At 36.7% G+C, this 16,868-nt stretch overlaps 4 protein-coding genes across 4 annotated transcripts; 2 read left to right on the top strand and 2 right to left on the bottom strand.

Moving 5' to 3' along the window:
* The first annotated feature begins 1,573 nt into the window (after positions 1-1,573).
* On the top strand, positions 1,574-4,095 carry LOC102599249 (pentatricopeptide repeat-containing protein At3g47530). The gene has a single exon (XM_006364532.2). It carries the CDS (start codon positions 1,642-1,644, stop codon positions 3,505-3,507), a length of 1,866 nt encoding a protein of 621 aa, XP_006364594.1. The 5' UTR covers positions 1,574-1,641; the 3' UTR covers positions 3,508-4,095.
* A 580-nt stretch (positions 4,096-4,675) lies between these two features.
* On the bottom strand, positions 4,676-9,114 carry LOC102598930 (malate dehydrogenase, chloroplastic). Its single transcript, XM_006364531.2, has 2 exons — positions 8,836-9,114; positions 4,676-6,254 (listed from the first exon to the last, which is right to left on the bottom strand). Exon 2 carries the CDS (start codon positions 6,244-6,246, stop codon positions 5,008-5,010), a length of 1,239 nt encoding a protein of 412 aa, XP_006364593.1. The 5' UTR covers positions 6,247-6,254; positions 8,836-9,114; the 3' UTR covers positions 4,676-5,007.
* Positions 9,115-10,330: 1,216 nt separating this feature from the next.
* On the bottom strand, positions 10,331-11,877 carry LOC102598599 (geranylgeranyl diphosphate reductase, chloroplastic). The gene has a single exon (XM_006364530.2). It carries the CDS (start codon positions 11,827-11,829, stop codon positions 10,435-10,437), a length of 1,395 nt encoding a protein of 464 aa, XP_006364592.1. The 5' UTR covers positions 11,830-11,877; the 3' UTR covers positions 10,331-10,434.
* A 1,305-nt stretch (positions 11,878-13,182) lies between these two features.
* LOC102598258 (GDSL esterase/lipase At1g74460) lies at positions 13,183-15,318 on the top strand. Its single transcript, XM_006364529.2, has 5 exons — positions 13,183-13,448; positions 13,614-13,744; positions 13,836-14,075; positions 14,229-14,478; positions 14,655-15,318. Exons 1-5 carry the CDS (start codon positions 13,223-13,225, stop codon positions 14,906-14,908), a joined length of 1,101 nt encoding a protein of 366 aa, XP_006364591.1. The 5' UTR covers positions 13,183-13,222; the 3' UTR covers positions 14,909-15,318.
* The last annotated feature ends 1,550 nt before the right edge of the window (positions 15,319-16,868 follow it).

Here is a 16,868-nt window from a genome sequence, read left to right as displayed (position 1 = left end):
GTTACAATGATTTTTATCGATGAATTTAACTAATATTGTAGAAAATAATTTTTACGTTATTAAGTGATATTTACTTCATGTAACAGGTAATTTTTCTTATTCAAGATTAGAAGCTTTATATTTTATAGTGTTATATGTAAATATTTTTTGAATGATTTGATAGTTTTATAAAGAATTACCTATAAATATTTGTTCTTATCAAAGTAATAGTGTAAATATTTCAGTATACTGATAGCATATAGAAGTTAAACTCTATTATATATGACGAAGCAATATTTATAGGAATTGGAGAAGGTAGGAGGAAATGGTATGGAACAAAAGTTGAAGGATGTGATAAAGCTATTAGAGAAAGAGAAGAAGAAGATGGAAGAAATACCAGACATGGAACTTGAGGAGAAAACAAAGAGGTTAAGGCAAGCTTGCTTTAAGGCTAACTACAAGAGGAGAAGACTGATGTGTATGCCAGAATTACAGGCTTCTTTTGGTAGTTATTGTACTCCTTCTGCTGATGATAATGTTGCTTATGGTGAAGAAGATGATGAAGAGATTAAGTCTCTTCTTGCTGATTGTTTCTCTTACAATAGTCCAACCTTGCATGACTGAACTTTTCATTTATGTGTTTTTTTCTTCTTCTATGTTATTATTAGCTTAGAAGGATGTTAGGCACAATAGTAAAGTTATTTCAGTGTGATTGTTCAGATATTGAGATCAATTACTAATGTTTGTGCCGATAAAAATTGCCTATATCACATCCATTTGAGATGTAATTCTTCTTTAAATCATGTGTGAAGTGCTTGTTGCAGGAAATTAGTTTAGAATTTCACGAATTGTGACAGGTAATTAGTTAATAGGAAAATGGATAAAAAATGTTCTTTTAACATAACAAGTAGTTGGGTGTGTGCGCGGGCGACTCTTCATGCTTTCATAATCGGTTTTGGTATATTTGATAAGTACATAAAAAGGGTGTAACCGATAAGGGATTAATAAAATTACGATAAATAAATTAAAGTATAGTAACCTTATGTATATATGGAGTGACTCACATCAATCATATCTTAATTTCACACTATATGTCACACCTTACGACTAATAATTACAAAATATATACTAACATCATGTATATATATGGAATGACTCGCATCAATCATATTTCACACCATATATCACACCTTACGACTAATAATTAATTGGATACGACAGATGGAATCCACTGCTTAAAAAACGCACAAAGGACTCCCTTCGAGAGCTACAATGAACAATATATTAGAGAAACAAGGTTTACATATTATTAATTCTTGTTTGTATTTGTTATCTTCAATTGATATTCAAGTGAAAGAGTTTAATTATATGCTACAGTAGTAATAACAGTTTCTCCATTGATTAAATAATGTCACCTATACGTGCTGAAATTCGATCTGTATTTTTTACCAAAAATAATTATAAAAGTTATTCAACGCATTCTGTATCTGAAAAGGGGCGGAATAGGCACTATATTGAGTGGCGCTCCCAATAACATTTTCTCCATATCCACGCTCGAACTGAGACAGTGAAGCTGTTGGACAACCATGTAGTTAAATTCCGCCACACTTACAACACCACATTGTTTACCAGTTTGAGCCGTCACCCATAACAAATTAGAGAATGAGAGCAATCTCTCCTCAATGTTTTTCTGTGTCCGCCTTCCGTCGGCTGTCTTCTCATGCGGCGGCGCGTGTAGACAACAACCGTCAATGCATTACCGGACCCACAAATCATACCAGTCACTTGCATACCGAGAAAACCGAACCTTTGATTTCGCTTATCAAGTCAACTTCTAGTAAGCCCCATTTGCTACAAATCCACGCCCATCTCATCCGCAACTCTCTCTTTCAACATCCAATTTTTTTCTCACCTTTCTTATTTGGTATTGCTCTTCATCCATTGCATGATTTGGGCTATGCTTGTCGGGTTTTTTCAAAATTTAGTAAACCCGATGTTTTCCAGTACAACATCATGATTAGAGCTTACGGAATGAGTGATTCACCGGGAAATGGTTTTATGTTGTATCAAGAAATGCTAAGGTCAGGTGTGTCACCGAATTCTCTAACATCTTCATTCGTTACAAATTGTTGTATAAAGAGTGGGTCTTTATTTGGTGGGCTACAGATTCATGCTCGAATTTTGAGAGATGGGCATCCATCTGATGGACGACTGCTGACCACATTGATGGATTTTTATTCATCTAATGAGAAGTATACCGAAGCTTGCAAAGTGTTCGATGAAATGTCTCATAGAGATACAATAGCTTGGAATGTGTTGATTTCTGTATACATGCGTAACCGACGAACTCGGGATGCTTTGGGTGTATTTGATATGATGCAGAGCTCGTATGATTGCCAGCCTGACGATGTTACTTGTTTGATGTTACTTCAGGCTTGTGCAAATTTGAATGCATTGGCATTTGGTGAGAGAGTTCATAGATATTGTGAAGAGCATGGTTTTGACAAGGCAATGAATATCTGTAATGCACTTATAACTATGTACTCCCGGTGTGGTTGCCTCGAAAAGGCTTTTGAGGTGTTTAAGGGAATGACCGAGAAAGATGTGGTGTCTTGGACTGCCATGATATCGGGGTTGGCTAGCAATGGTTATGGCAGAGATGCAATTGAGGCATTTCGGGAGATGCAACGTGCAGGTGTTTCCCCTGATGATCAGACTTTCACCGGGGTTCTTTCTGCTTGCAGTCACTCTGGACTACTTGATGAGGGTAGGATGTTTTTCAATAGTATGAGCAAAAAGTTTGGGATTTCACCAAACATTCATCATTATGGGTGTGTGGTTGATCTAATGGGTCGTGCTGGTATGGTTGATGAAGCTTACAACCTTATAAATTCGATGAAGGTCAAACCAGATGCAACAATATGGAGGACTCTACTAGGAGCTTGTAGAATTCATCACCAAGCTGACCTAGGAGAACAAGTCATTGAGCGTTTGATTGAACTTAAAGCACAAGAAGCCGGAGATTATATACTACTGTTGAATATTTATTCATCGCTTGGTGATTGGGGTAAGGTAATAAACGTGAGAAAAATGATGAAAGACAGGGGAATCCAAACCAACCCTGCTTGTAGTACTATTGAGTTCAGAGGAAAAATACATGAATTCGTTGCAAATGACTTTTCGCACCCAAGAAAGACAGAAATTTACGAGATATTGGATGAGATCAATCAGCAACTTAGGATAGCAGGATACGTTGCTGAGACAGTGGCAGAGTTGCACAATGTGGGTACAGAAGAGAAGCAGATTGCATTATCTTATCACAGTGAGAAATTAGCTATAGCTTTTGCTGTTCTATCAACTCCACCTGGCACGTCAATTAGAGTTGCAAAAGACCTCCGGATTTGTGTCGACTGCCATAACTTTGCCAAGATATTGTCAGCAGTCTATAGTCGGGAAGTTGTTATTAGAGATCGGAACCGCTTCCATCATTTCAGAGAAGGTCGATGCTCGTGCAATGACTATTGGTAATTGTAAAATGTTTAGCCAGTAAATTGTGGCGCAGAATGAAAGTAGGACTTAAAAAGATTTATCTTTTGAAAGAATGATGACAATGATATCGAAAGTGGAGTTGAATAAATCATGCATCAGGAGAACTCTAGACGGTACAGTAAAGAGAGAATTCCATTATTGCGGAATACAGCTTGAAGGTAGATTTAACTAGACTCATAGCCAGAGAGAGAATCTATAATATATGTCAAATAACAAGACCAAGTTGTGATCAGTATAAAGGCGAAACTTCCTGTGCTTATGGACTGAACTGAAGGAGTTTTAAGCTGGGAAAATTGTTGAATTTGCCAGATGGAAGACTCTGACTGCAAAAGGACTGTGATCAAAGGGAGGCTTACATAGAACAGTCACAAACTGGCAAAGTGATCTATAATAAAACCTCGAAGGCCTTCTTATCGAAGGACTGTTAAATTCCTTCCCCATCATCTTTCTTGTGTTAAATTTCTTCCATTAGTATCATAGACCCGAGTGAAGAATTGGTTAATATCACATACTAGTCAAAAGGATAGATTTTTATAGAGTATGTCATTCTAATTGGAGATTGTGATCTAGTGGCGGCAGTATGATCTTGTTCAGGTTGGGAGACTCAGTTTTTTAATTTTGAGAGAATTGGCTTCCTATTTAGTGAGGAAATCTATTTTTTACATATCTTGTGCAATATTTGAAGAACAAAACTATTTAATCAATCAAATATGCCTTAATACATAAGCCAAGCAACTAATAAGAAAACGAAAGGTACCTTTGTAGTAGAGCTCAACGCTTAGAAGTTAAGAAGTAAAGCACCTTCTATTGAGGAACTACTCCTAGCTAGCTCTACTTGAGAAATGAATAACTTAACCCTTTGCTTGCTACTATTTGTGCTAAGAGCTTGGGATACGTCAAGTTAAGCCGTTGCGTGCTAGCATTTACTCTTCAGAGATATGGAACTCCAAGCCGATCAACAGGCCCAAGGAGAGTTCAAGGACTTCTTGCTTCGTCAGATGCTTTCCCGGACAACTTTGTTAGCGCTTCCAATCATTTATTTTCCCCCAAAAAAAGAGAAGCTATTACATGTACAAACATAGAGAAGAAGCTGTGGTAAAATTCACCGAAAAACTCCAAAAATTGGGTAAGCAAAGTGAACAACGGGTTTAGAATACTCACTTTTAGCATATAAGTTTCAGAATAAATCGAAGTACTTCGGGAATTTTCATCACACAATCCCCACAATGACACTCAGATTCAAGAGAGATAGAAAGAGTTGATTTGACAAAAAAAAAAAGAAGGAACATGACAAGAGTGCCTCAACATCGTCATTTGAGAGTTTACATACCGGAAAGGAGATACAATTCTACAACCTATTGTTTGTTTCTCCGTAACAGAAGCACCTTTCAACTCAACTGCAAAACTGGAATTTGTTGATCATAGTGAATTTTGCTAAATTGCTTTATTCTTGTCATCATTTCTTCAGCTTGTATTCTTCTAAGCAGCTACAGGTTCTTTCTGAACAAAACCTGTACCCTTCTCAATGCTAGACTTCAATTCTGGCTTTAAAGCATCCAGAGCTTTCTGTTCATACTCGGACAATCCTTGAAGGTCAGATGAAATCAAAGCCTCAACCCCATTCTTTCCTATTTTAATCCTTGAAGCAAAGAATGGAAGCTCTGATACATCAGACTGCACAAAAGCACACTCATAGACATCACTATCTCCATCAAGTGCACGGAGAGAGGACTCAACAAATCTTGCAGCAGCGTAAGCCATGGAAAGTGTAGCAGACCCTGCACCAGCCTTTGCCTCCACAACTTCAGTGCCAGCATTTTGAATCCTCACAGTTAGCTCCTGTACTTCTTCGTCAGTGAAAGTAGTTGATGGTTTTGTCTTTGATAGCAAAGGCAAAATGGTAATACCAGCATGGCCACCCACAACTGGCACATCTACGTCTATAAGCCTCAAATTTTTCTTCTGAGCAACAAATGTGTTTGCCCTGACTACATCTAGGGTGGTAACTCCAAAAAGTTTTTTCGGATCATAAACACCCTTTCGCTTCAACACCTCTGCTGCAATTGGCACTGTGGAGTTGACTGGATTGCTAATGATGTGGATAAATGCATCAGGGCAGTTATCAGCAACAGCCTCGACCAATGTCTTCACAATGTTTGCGTTAATGTTGAACAGGTCATCACGCGTCATACCTGGCTTTCTTGGAACACCAGCAGGTATGACCACCACATTTACACCTTTCAAGCAGTTGGCCAATTCAGATGCTCCAGTGAAATCTGAAACTTGGGAGGGAGTGTTGCAGTGACTGAGATCAGCCGCAACTCCTTTGACATTAGCTATATCATAAAGGTTCAGCTCTGAAACTAGTGGTGACATCTTGACCAAAAGAGCCAAAGGTTGGCCAATACCACCACTTGCTCCAAGAATAGCCACTTTGTAAGATGCTTGAGGCTGAACACAATTAACATATCCCCTGTTTTCTTTTTGGGCCTTTGGAGTAATAGATTGTTTAAGGGCAGCAAGACTTTCTTTCCCAAGAAAGGACGATTCTGATTCACAGCTTACAGTTGTCGCAGCCTTCAAACCACTGAAACTCCTAATGTTGTTTTTGGAGTTGAATTTCACACCAAAGGCTTTTGATTGTGATATTGAGCTCCCTTTGCAACCAAGAGATGTGGTTGAGCCAACTGATAGAGTAGTTGCTGATGTAGCTGCCATTTCACACCCTGCAAAGCAGAAACATGATGTTAATTTTCTATCGCTATTTTTTTAGTACACAACATACCACATCTGATGCATGATGAAGAATCTTCCCTATCTGTTACATAAAAACATGTGACATTGCATGAATAAAGAATCAGTAATGTGCTTCATTCAGTTTCCGATAATAGACAAACTTAGCATCTAAATGATGCACATCAAGTTAAATGAAATAGGCATCTTTCCTCGAGCAGTCTCCCTCGAGATTACCACTTAAGGGATCTTAGTTCTAGTTTCTAAAATAATACTCAAGTACTAATATTTTACTGTTTCGTAGCTGTATTATAACCTTGAGTATCACTTCCATTGTTCTCTTGACACTTGCTATTAACATCATTACCAAAATAATGCAAGATTTTGACAGATGAGATTCACTTTCCTGTTTTAGATTTAGTAATATAGGGAGATATTAGCACTTTTCAGAAAACAATATTGCATTAAAAAGGATAGCTCTGTAAAAAGTAAAGTAGGAAGGAGAAAATCCTTTTTTATTATTATTGAGAAATCACTGAGTGCCAGTAGCGCAGAGTTGAGATTGTCTCCAATTAAATACCAGGCTTTTGTCCTTGACAAAGTTTAAAGCCAAGACTCCCGTCTAACTCAGGCATCACGTACTACACTCATTTGGTAAGCTTGTAAGAATTGGAGAAGTTTTGATAGTTTAAAAAAATTGTGGGGCTTTCATGTTTATGAGAAAAAAATACACCTTTTGAGATCTAAATTGCATTTCAACTTCAAGTCAACTTGATATCAAATCATGACCATACGGGCTCTTAGAATAATATGCAGAGATGAATGGGAGGAGTATCTGTTTTGCAAAGATTGTAATTGCATAGATACAACCAATCTGAAAATCCCAAAAACCAAATCACAGAGGAATCAACAGAATAAACTAAGAAGTAGGCCAAAAAAAAACAATACCTATTCACAGAGGAATCAACTGAATAAACTAGAAAGTAGGCAAAACTGTTTCAGAACAAGAGTGCAGATATTAACGGGTTGATTCTTCGCTCTTAAAAGAGTTGACATTGTATAGACACAGCCAAAAACTGAATCTATCTGGAACAGGATTACTAACAGAAGAAACCAGAGAGTAAGCGAGCTTTGTCAAAAACGAGAGGGCAGGTATTGCTATGGAGATTAGACAAACAAATCCTGATCCACACTGCTATGGTGCTCCCAACAGCTAAAGTTGGTTCTCAAGACCAAAAAGAAAAAAAAGAAAAAGTAGGTATTAATAGTAAAAGTTTAGCACGGTGCTTGTAATAGAAAATGTTGCATCAGCAAAGCACATCTGACCAGCTTTGAATGGAATAGAAAACACATTTGCTTGTCAGCTTAGCTAGTCACATGAATCAAACCAACTATTGCCACAACTGTTGCTATAACAAACCTTTCCACAAAAGAGGGAAAAAAAAACTAGCAAAAGAGGACCAAATAACAGTCATTTTATCCCAAAAGAAATAGAGTCCAGTATGTGGTCCACACCACTGATAAAATCTTCACCTAAGACACTCAAGAAAACTGTTCCAGTTTTAATAACACTCATCCATAATTTGTTTAAAACACAGAAACGAAAGATTGCAGACGTATCTTTGCTGCCACCTTGTCACCACTAAAATAGAGGGCTCGGTAGCTCCAACAAGATGACAGAGACATCTACATCGTACAGGTAGGCTCTGCTCTACTCTTCAGCGAACAAGGAATACGAATAAGTGATACAGAAATGGATACTGGAGAAAGATGGACCCTGATTACAAATGATACAGAAGGTCGACATAGTACAATGGATTTTGTGAAGGCATTCCATCACAAAATATTTTTCCCTCCAAAACTATAGATATTATTTTCAACCAAGGAATTTAGCCTCATTAGCATATTAAACGTGAAAAAATTGGTGAAGCTGACTGTTGATTATGTGAAAATAGACTATTTGGAATACTTACAAGATGTTAAAATCGGACTGCAAAAAGCATATTTCTAGAATATAACACATGCACCAGGCACCTATAACTACTAGATCAGATCCTTGTTTCACTCTCATTGAATTCAGGGAAAATGGATGGCAATAGTCGATGAGCTAATTAAAATGAATAACTGGACGCACAGGCTTATAAGTACGAAACTGTTTATGACAAGAACAACATATTAGAAAACAGAAATAGCACAATCGCTCCCTTACAATTTTACATCAAATATGCACATTCGCCTCATTATCCTTTCATATAGAGAAGCAAGCGGGAGAGATCCGATTACTCCTAGTTTGATTTCAAACTCAGAATCATATCCAATAAACAAAAATAGCAGGGTTTAACAGATCTAGAGTTGCAACAAACGAAAACACATGCATAAAAGGGTTGATTTACATAAGAGCTACTGCATTCTATTGAATTCAACAAGCAGAATGCAAAAATCCAGCAACTGATCGGAACCTGAACTAGATTGAATCAAGGACGCAATTACATAGATAAAACTCCAGATCCAAAATGATGCAGAGAGAAAATACAAAACTATAGACGTAAATCTAAAGAGCAGGGATGGAAGTACCTTAGAAGAAAAATACGGCGGAGCTGGGAAAGTGAAATGGAGGGGTCGGAAGAAATTAGGAAAAGGAGAGGAGAAAGAGAGAGAAATTTGTACGTTTTGCCTGAAAGAAAATGCGAGCGAGCGCGATTGAGTAGAGAGTAGAGACCAGATAGGGTTAAAAGGGGTAGGTTTTCATGTAAAAACAAGCTGAGTTGGTGAACTAGTGGCACAAAATATGGCTCTCCGTCAAAAGGCACCCTTCGATCACATCGACTGATGACGCTTCCATCTAAAATTCAACGGTGGACCGCTAAAGCCTAGAGAAAAACGGAATCTGCCTTTCTTTGATTCTTTTTCTTCTGCTCCTTTCTTTTTCATCCGTCCAATTTAAATCACCCTTTTTTCTATTTTATTTTCTTTATTAGCACATGACCGTCTTTTATATATATATTTTAATGAGATGACTTATAGTCATATAAATATTTAAAATATTTTTAGTTTAATTCTTTCTGAAAAATTGTGTTTGACATAAATTGAGGCAAAAAATAAGTTCTTTTATAATTGTGTCTGATCAAATAGAAATAAATGGAGGGATTACTATTCTTTTGATAATACTTATTTTTATAACGCTTAAGATTTTTGGAATTCAAACTCAATCTTACCAATTGAAGTTAAACTTAATAGCTATAAATTCTCGTTTAACTAAATAAATAAAGTCAAGACTATATTTTAGAATGGAGGTGCCTAATCAATTAGTGTTACGACTTGCTGGGCTACAAGCCTAACATTTGAAAATAACATGGATTAGATTGGGTTTCAGTTTTCTACTCTAGACTAGATAGACTCCAACCTAAGGCCCTCAAGGGGCCATTTGGTTAGAGAGATTAAAGTATTTGAAGACTAAATTTTCTTTAAAATGGTAAGCTTTAGCCTCTACATAACATTTTCAGCACAATAATTCCTATATTATTATATTGTTGGTATGTCAATCTCTTCATTTTATTTTTTTTATAATATAAATAATCACTGTTTCATAGCTTTGAATAGCTATATAGCGTGTGACCCAAAAGACTCCTTGCTTTCAATAAACCAAAGGTCATTTGCTTTGAATCATAAAAAGATAATCTTGTGAAGCTTTTGGTTTCAATATACTAAAAGGTCAATATACTGGAGATCATTTGCTTTGAAGCATACTAAAGGCCATTTGCTTAATGTACATTAAAGGTCATTTTCTTGGAAGTTTGCTAATGTCATTTGCTTTGGTGTTCAATAAAAATGTAAAATCATGCTTACCTAATGTCTCCACATAACTAATATTCCTGCATTGTTTAGTTGAAGTATTTGACTACTCCACATAATTAATCTTTTTAGTGTTGTGTTTCCTGTATAAAATCATACATCAGTACAATCTCATGAATTTCTTATCAAAGCTTTAGAAAGTTGAGTCCATAAATCCAAATTCCAAGTTTAAACTAACTTCAACATTGGCAGGAGAATGCTTATGAGTTATTACTAGTACTGATCAATTAAGACTTTAAGAAAATCCGATTAAAGGCATAAATACTTCAATTACAAATCAAGTTTACAAATTATTAGCTAGTATGAAATTTCATCCTCTTCTTATACACTGAGCTTATCCATTTCCCTTCTTAGTGCATTAGCCCTCACCAAACTTCCAATGGTATTCACAGCAAGCTTCAAGTCTTCAATGGGGTTCCCTGGTGCAACTTTCTTGTACAAATAGCTGTCGAATGTCATCTTCTGCACATACTCATCAGCGCACATCTCCACGAAAGCTTCCCTTGCTGGATTCGACCTGTAAAATACCTTCTGCAATATATCAAGCACCTTGTATGTTGGCCAGTAAGTCTTGTCCCATTTCTCCAAGTACTTCCTCAAATCACTCTCGTCTACCATTCTCTTCCCATTTTCTGACCCTTCAACAATTGCTTCAGCACACATACGTCCACTCTTCGCCGCGAAGTAGATCCCTTCACCTGAACATTTGGTCACGTACCCTGCTGCATCCCCAACTAATGCGACTCTGTCTTGCAATCTTCTAGGCCTTGGGTGTTCTGGAATTGGGTGAGCCTCAACTCGGATGATTTTCCCGCCGGTGATTTTGGAATCGGCTCTCAGTCTTGTTGCTAGCTGGAATTTCTTAATGTCTGCTTTGTGGGTAACGGTGCCTGTGCCGACGGCAACGTGGTCACATTTGGGGAAAACCCAACCGTAGAAATCAGGGGAAACATCATCTCCGACGTACATTTCAGCTAAATTCTCGTAGTACTTCATTTTATCATCTGAAATTCTAATTCGTTCCTGGAATGCAATAGCGTACTCGTAGTCGCCGGCGTTAATGGATTTTGCGACACGGGAATTTGCGCCGTCTGCGCCGATAACGGCGTCAACTTCCAGGGTGCACTTCTCGCCGGCGCCGTTAGTTTTGGAATCGTAAGATGTGTAGTGTAGGACGTATGGTGAATTTGGGGCTTTTGGCATGTCCATTCTGAGAAACAAGCCGTTGAGAACAGAGGCTCCGGCTTCGGCAGCACGGTCACGGAGGTAGGCATCGAGTACTTCGCGGCGCACCATACCAATGTACTCGTGAGGCTTCAGAGTCTGTCCGATATCGACGGCGACGTTGGATGGGGAAATCATCTTCATCTTGGTAACTTTCCGGTCGATGATATCGAGAGGGAGGTCGAATTCGCCCACCATACAAAGTGGGATGGCACCACCGCAGGGTTTGCAGTTGTCCATCTTGCGTTCGATTAAGAAGGTCTCAATTCCGCCCTTAGCGAGCGTCTCCGCAGCGGCGCCACCAGCAGGACCACCACCAACCACCGCAACGCGAAGGTTTCGGCCGGTGACTCTTGGGCTGGACTTAGAAGCATTGATACGTAGCCTACGGTGGGTTTGGCTGGTAGGGAGGGATTTAGAGAAATTAATAGAGTTGTTTCCCGGCGAGGATTGACGGAGGCCGATGAAAGTTTTGAGAGCAATTGAAGCCATTGCTGTGTAGTGTGTGAGAACTGAGAGAGTGAGTGTGGAGATTTTATGAAATTTTTGTATGATTTTGATGGATATGGTTAGAGATATTAAGGAGATGAGTGCCGTCGATGAAAAGGGATGAAGGGCTAAGATTTGATTTGGATAATAGTGGGTAGATTCTTGATTTGTTGTCTTTTTTTTTTTTGGTTTTATCATAGTATGGGTCTTTAATTTTGCATGATGTCCAAGTGGCTCACATTCTGCCACGTAGCTACAGTTTTCTATTGTGGCTCACCGTGCTCTTGTGCTCAATTTTGCTCAAATATCTCTTTGAAGGAGTGTTTTTGGGAAATTTTTTAAGAAACAATCGCAATTGTGTACTAGACGGAGGCGGACCTACGTTTGGTCAAGAGAACCCAAGAGGGTTCATATGAACTCACTTTGTAAAATATTACTTGGTATATATAAGTATATATGATTTGTCCATTGAAATATACACGTATAAATTAAAAAATTGACCCCATCTAAGCAAATGATAGCCCTTGGTAAAGTGGGTTCATTTTTGTGGAAGTGTCAGGTTCGAAACCAGACAACAACACACTATTGGTTAGTGAGCTTCATATTAATTTTGAGAATCTAAAGCAAACCAACTAGACCGATCGATTATATTTATTTTTAGTGCACATTGACATCAACAGTAACTTAGGTTATAAATGTATGAAATTGAACTTATATTAGCTCACCGTTGGTGGATCAACAATTTGCTAGGCCCAAATCATAGTGTCTAACATATTCCTAATTTTATTTGGATCACCAGTTATTCCATCCATCAAGTTAATTTGTTGAAATACTTGCCATGTTTCAAGATCGTTGGGTTTGCACCTTTACAGATGACTGGATTGAGAATTATTGGGCCTTATTTCCAAATTTTATACACTGAAATTGGAAACAAAGTTAAAATCCAAGTCATCTTACAAATAACTATAGGAATAATTACTATTCAAGTTATGTTAATAGTGTATTTGTGTACCGTCAATATATATATATATAAGTTAAATTCAACATCTAAGAAAGGGATATTGTAATTAAACAACTCTGTGAAATTCAGAAGATTTAAATATAAATTAAATACCGATACGCAACTTATGTTTGTTAGAGTTGAATCGTTGTAACAGAAGTCAAAGTAGATAGGGTAGGTTTGAGTTACTTAGACTGTTGGTTTATCAAACTCTTGCTACCTTCTTTAAGTCCATTTTTCTCTCCAACTTCCCCAGCTGCTGCTTTGGATGTTGTCCCCACATATACTTGCACTCACCTTTTTCTTTGTGGACATGCATTTATAAGGTAAGAATTTAGGCCTCATTATTCCTATAATAAAACATTCAAAATCTTTTTAATACAGAGTACCTTTAACATGAAGTTGACTCTGACTTTAACAATTTTATTAGCAGTTGTAATTGGAGGTTGCAATTGCAAGATTGTGCAATTCATCTTTGGAGACTCTCTTTCAGATGTTGGCAACAACAATTTCCTCTCCAAAAGCCTTGCTCGCGCAAATTTGCCATGGTATGGTATTGATTATGGGAATGGATTACCTAATGGTAGATTTTGCAATGGCCGTACTGTTGCTGATATTATAGGTAATTAACATTTTCAAATTTGTATTTTAGATGATAGTCAAAGTACCTAATCTAGCTCGTAAGGATTTGGGTAACGATTTTCCCCGAAATATCCACTTTTATGTAGCTTGCCAATATTTGTAATTACGAATTTGTTCGCACATGTTAGCCTTACCTATTGTGCAGGTGATGAAATGGGGCTTCCAAGACCACCAGCTTATCTTGATCAATCGTTAACAGAGGATGTTATACTATCTAACGGAGTAAATTTTGCCTCTGGTGGTGGTGGCATTCTAAACGAGACAGGCGGTTTATTTGTAAGTAATTCTCCTATCGATTTTTCCAATTTTCTTTAAAAATATACAATGTATTTCATGTCAGTTTAATTTGATTGAATTGTATGTACAGATACAGAGGCTTTCCTTATACAAGCAAATAGAGTTGTTTCAAGGCATACAAGACTTAATTAGAGAGAAAATTGGAAGCAAAGATGCTAATAAATTTTTCCAACAAGCAAGATACGTCGTAGCTCTAGGAAGTAATGATTTCATCAACAATTACTTAATGCCAGTTTATAGAGATTCATGGACGTACAATGACAAATCTTTCATCCAGTACTTGGTGGACACTCAAAGGTCACAGCTTACAGTAAGTCACATGCATATCCTTTTCTCCGTCCTATTTGTTGAAATAGTCTGTCTACCTCCACAAAGAAGTTGCAAATCTCTTTACACTGAGTTTGTTGTTGTGGTAAATTAAGTAATTTATTTAACCAATGATGTTATTTATTATTTTTTTCAGTTGTTGCATAGTTTGGGGGCAAGGGAGTTGATGGTGTTTGGGCTAGGGCCAATGGGTTGTATTCCACTTCAAAGGGTTCTAAGTACAGATGGTCAGTGTCAAGACAAGACGAACCAACTGGCACTTGCATACAACAAAGCAACAAACGAACTTGTCGTAGAATTGTCAAACACACTTGCAAATGCTAGCTACAAATTTGGAGATGCTTATGATGTTGTCAACGATGTCATTACTAATCCCGGCAATTACGGTACAAACTTATAATTAGAATTATTTCAAGGATTACATAAATGTTATGGCTAAACATACAAATTTCTGTATCTTACGAAAAAAATTAATTTTGTGTACTGAGAGACTGACCGTATAAAAGATATTTATATTTTCAATATCGTGCCTGAGTTAAATTCAACAACGTAAATATTGCAGGTTTTAGTAACTCGGATTCGCCATGCTGCTCGTTTGGAAAAATTAGGCCAGCATTGACGTGTAATCCAGCATCGACATTGTGCAGCGATAGAAGCAAATATGTGTTTTGGGATGAATACCACCCTTCTGATAGTGCTAATCAGTTAATTGCTAAAGAGCTTATCAAGAAACTCGGATTTTTGAAGCCTAACCAAACTGATGCTTCTCCTCCTACGCCAGCTTTGGGTCCTTCATCCGATGATGATGCACAATAGGTTTTCTTTTGACATAATACACAAACGTGTCTTAATTAACTTGGTCTTAGCTCACATCTTTAATTTGTCCTTTGACTTTGTGTGTGTACAATTTGACGATGAAACTATACTTAAAGTTGAACAAGTATGTAGGATGCGTGTATGTCTACTTGTTCAACTTTTATTATTATTATGATAGTTTTTGTGTTAAATCGTCCACATCCAAATTGAAAGACATATATAGATGTCAGTTGAGACAAAGTTACATGCAATTTATGTATTATGACTTCTTTTTTTAACTTCCCATCTAGATTTTCTTGTTATATTACAGTATTCTACTGGAAAAATAGAAGCATTATGGTCAACTAATCTGTTTCTTGTTCTTTTCCTTTTTTTTGTACTGAACTATACATTAAACAATGAAGACATGCATACAAATAGAGTCAACTGGCATAGATCCAGTCCCGAATATTCTTGCAGTTTCTGCCAAGAATAACGTAACCTTTTATACAACAACATACCCAGTGAAAAGCCCCTCAGCTAACGTAACCTTTTATATGTATAAAATGTTAAATTTCTACATATATATATGGCCATATTTAACTATTGGTGTCCAAAGTATAGACAATACGTTTAAAGAAACAAATTTTCTAGTCCTATCCGGTTGATATGTGTTTATGCACTCATCAAGATTTCAACCCCATTATATTATATATATAAAAAAAAAATGGTAGTAGAAGATTCTATTTTCTAAAACTAAGACATGCTTCCAGCAAGCTTCTAAAATAAAATAAGCGATAATATGATCTTTTACCAAATTTTCGTGGGACCATGCAACCAAAGTGAATGGTTACCACCTCAAAACCCACCATATCCATCTAGCATGCATGTACTCTTGATTTGCCAAATTGCCCAAATTAAAGATATTTATTTAAAAGGTGCATGAGATTAGTATACCTAATAGCCATATATATTATAACATCATTACATCTTTGGTTGTCTTGCACCACCCCTTTTGAAAGGGTAAGTGTTGAAAGAAATGTCTCATGTTAACTGGGACAAGATTTCGAGACTCCTTATATAGTTTGGATAATCTATCTTTTTTTTAGCTAATTTTAGTATGTGAATTAATTTCACAGTTCATTTTATCCTAATATCATAGTCAGAACTGTTGGGTCTAATGTAAGCTCCTCGAATCGTGTGGGGGTGGGTTGTGAATGTACTTTCGGGAAAAGAAAAAAAAATCCAACTTCATCAGAACTTTAAACTTCTAAATTGGAAACAACCTTCAATTCATCTGCTTTGCATTTTTGTTCTGATACCAAACAAAGTTCATATAATTAATATGAATCATAACATAAATAAGTACACTACATATAGAACATATATAATACTGCTACTCCTCAACCAATTCATCAACTAAGCTACTAGCTAGATCTGATCTCACAGAGATTATCCACACGATCATTAACTTTCTTAATTAGCTATTCAAAATATGAGCCAATTATGATTAAAATGGTACTTAACACAGTTAATTATCTTAAAAACATATATAGATATATTATATTATCTAGCATTCAACACATCCTCTTCCTAATTGGGACCTTGGAGTATGACGATTATTCGCCCCAGAACCTGGATAATCGTTTATCATCTCTTCAGCCTCCAGTACTTCTCTTCTTGTTTTTTCCTAACAAATTCAGTTTTATAAATTACCATCAGACTAATTCGAACGAAAAAAATATAATTAAAGTTAATGAAGAAGTACGTACGTACCATACGAATTATATTCTCTGAAAGTACATTATGTTCTTGAGATATGTCTAGTAGTACCAAACTTCTGCTTCCTGCAGTCAATATATATTCATGATTATCGATCGAAGGAAAATTAAATTAAATTAAATTAACTAAGAGAGCTGAAATATAAACTTACTTGTGACTGGGACGGCATTAATGAAGCAGTAATTGATAGTATAAGAAA

Source organism: Solanum tuberosum, unplaced genomic scaffold, assembly GCF_000226075.1.
Source record: "Solanum tuberosum cultivar DM 1-3 516 R44 unplaced genomic scaffold, SolTub_3.0 scf00497, whole genome shotgun sequence".
NCBI classification, from domain to species: Eukaryota; Viridiplantae; Streptophyta; class Magnoliopsida; order Solanales; family Solanaceae; genus Solanum; species Solanum tuberosum.
The sequence above is the reverse complement of the archived record's forward strand: the minus strand, read 5'-3'. Positions and strand labels throughout refer to the sequence as shown.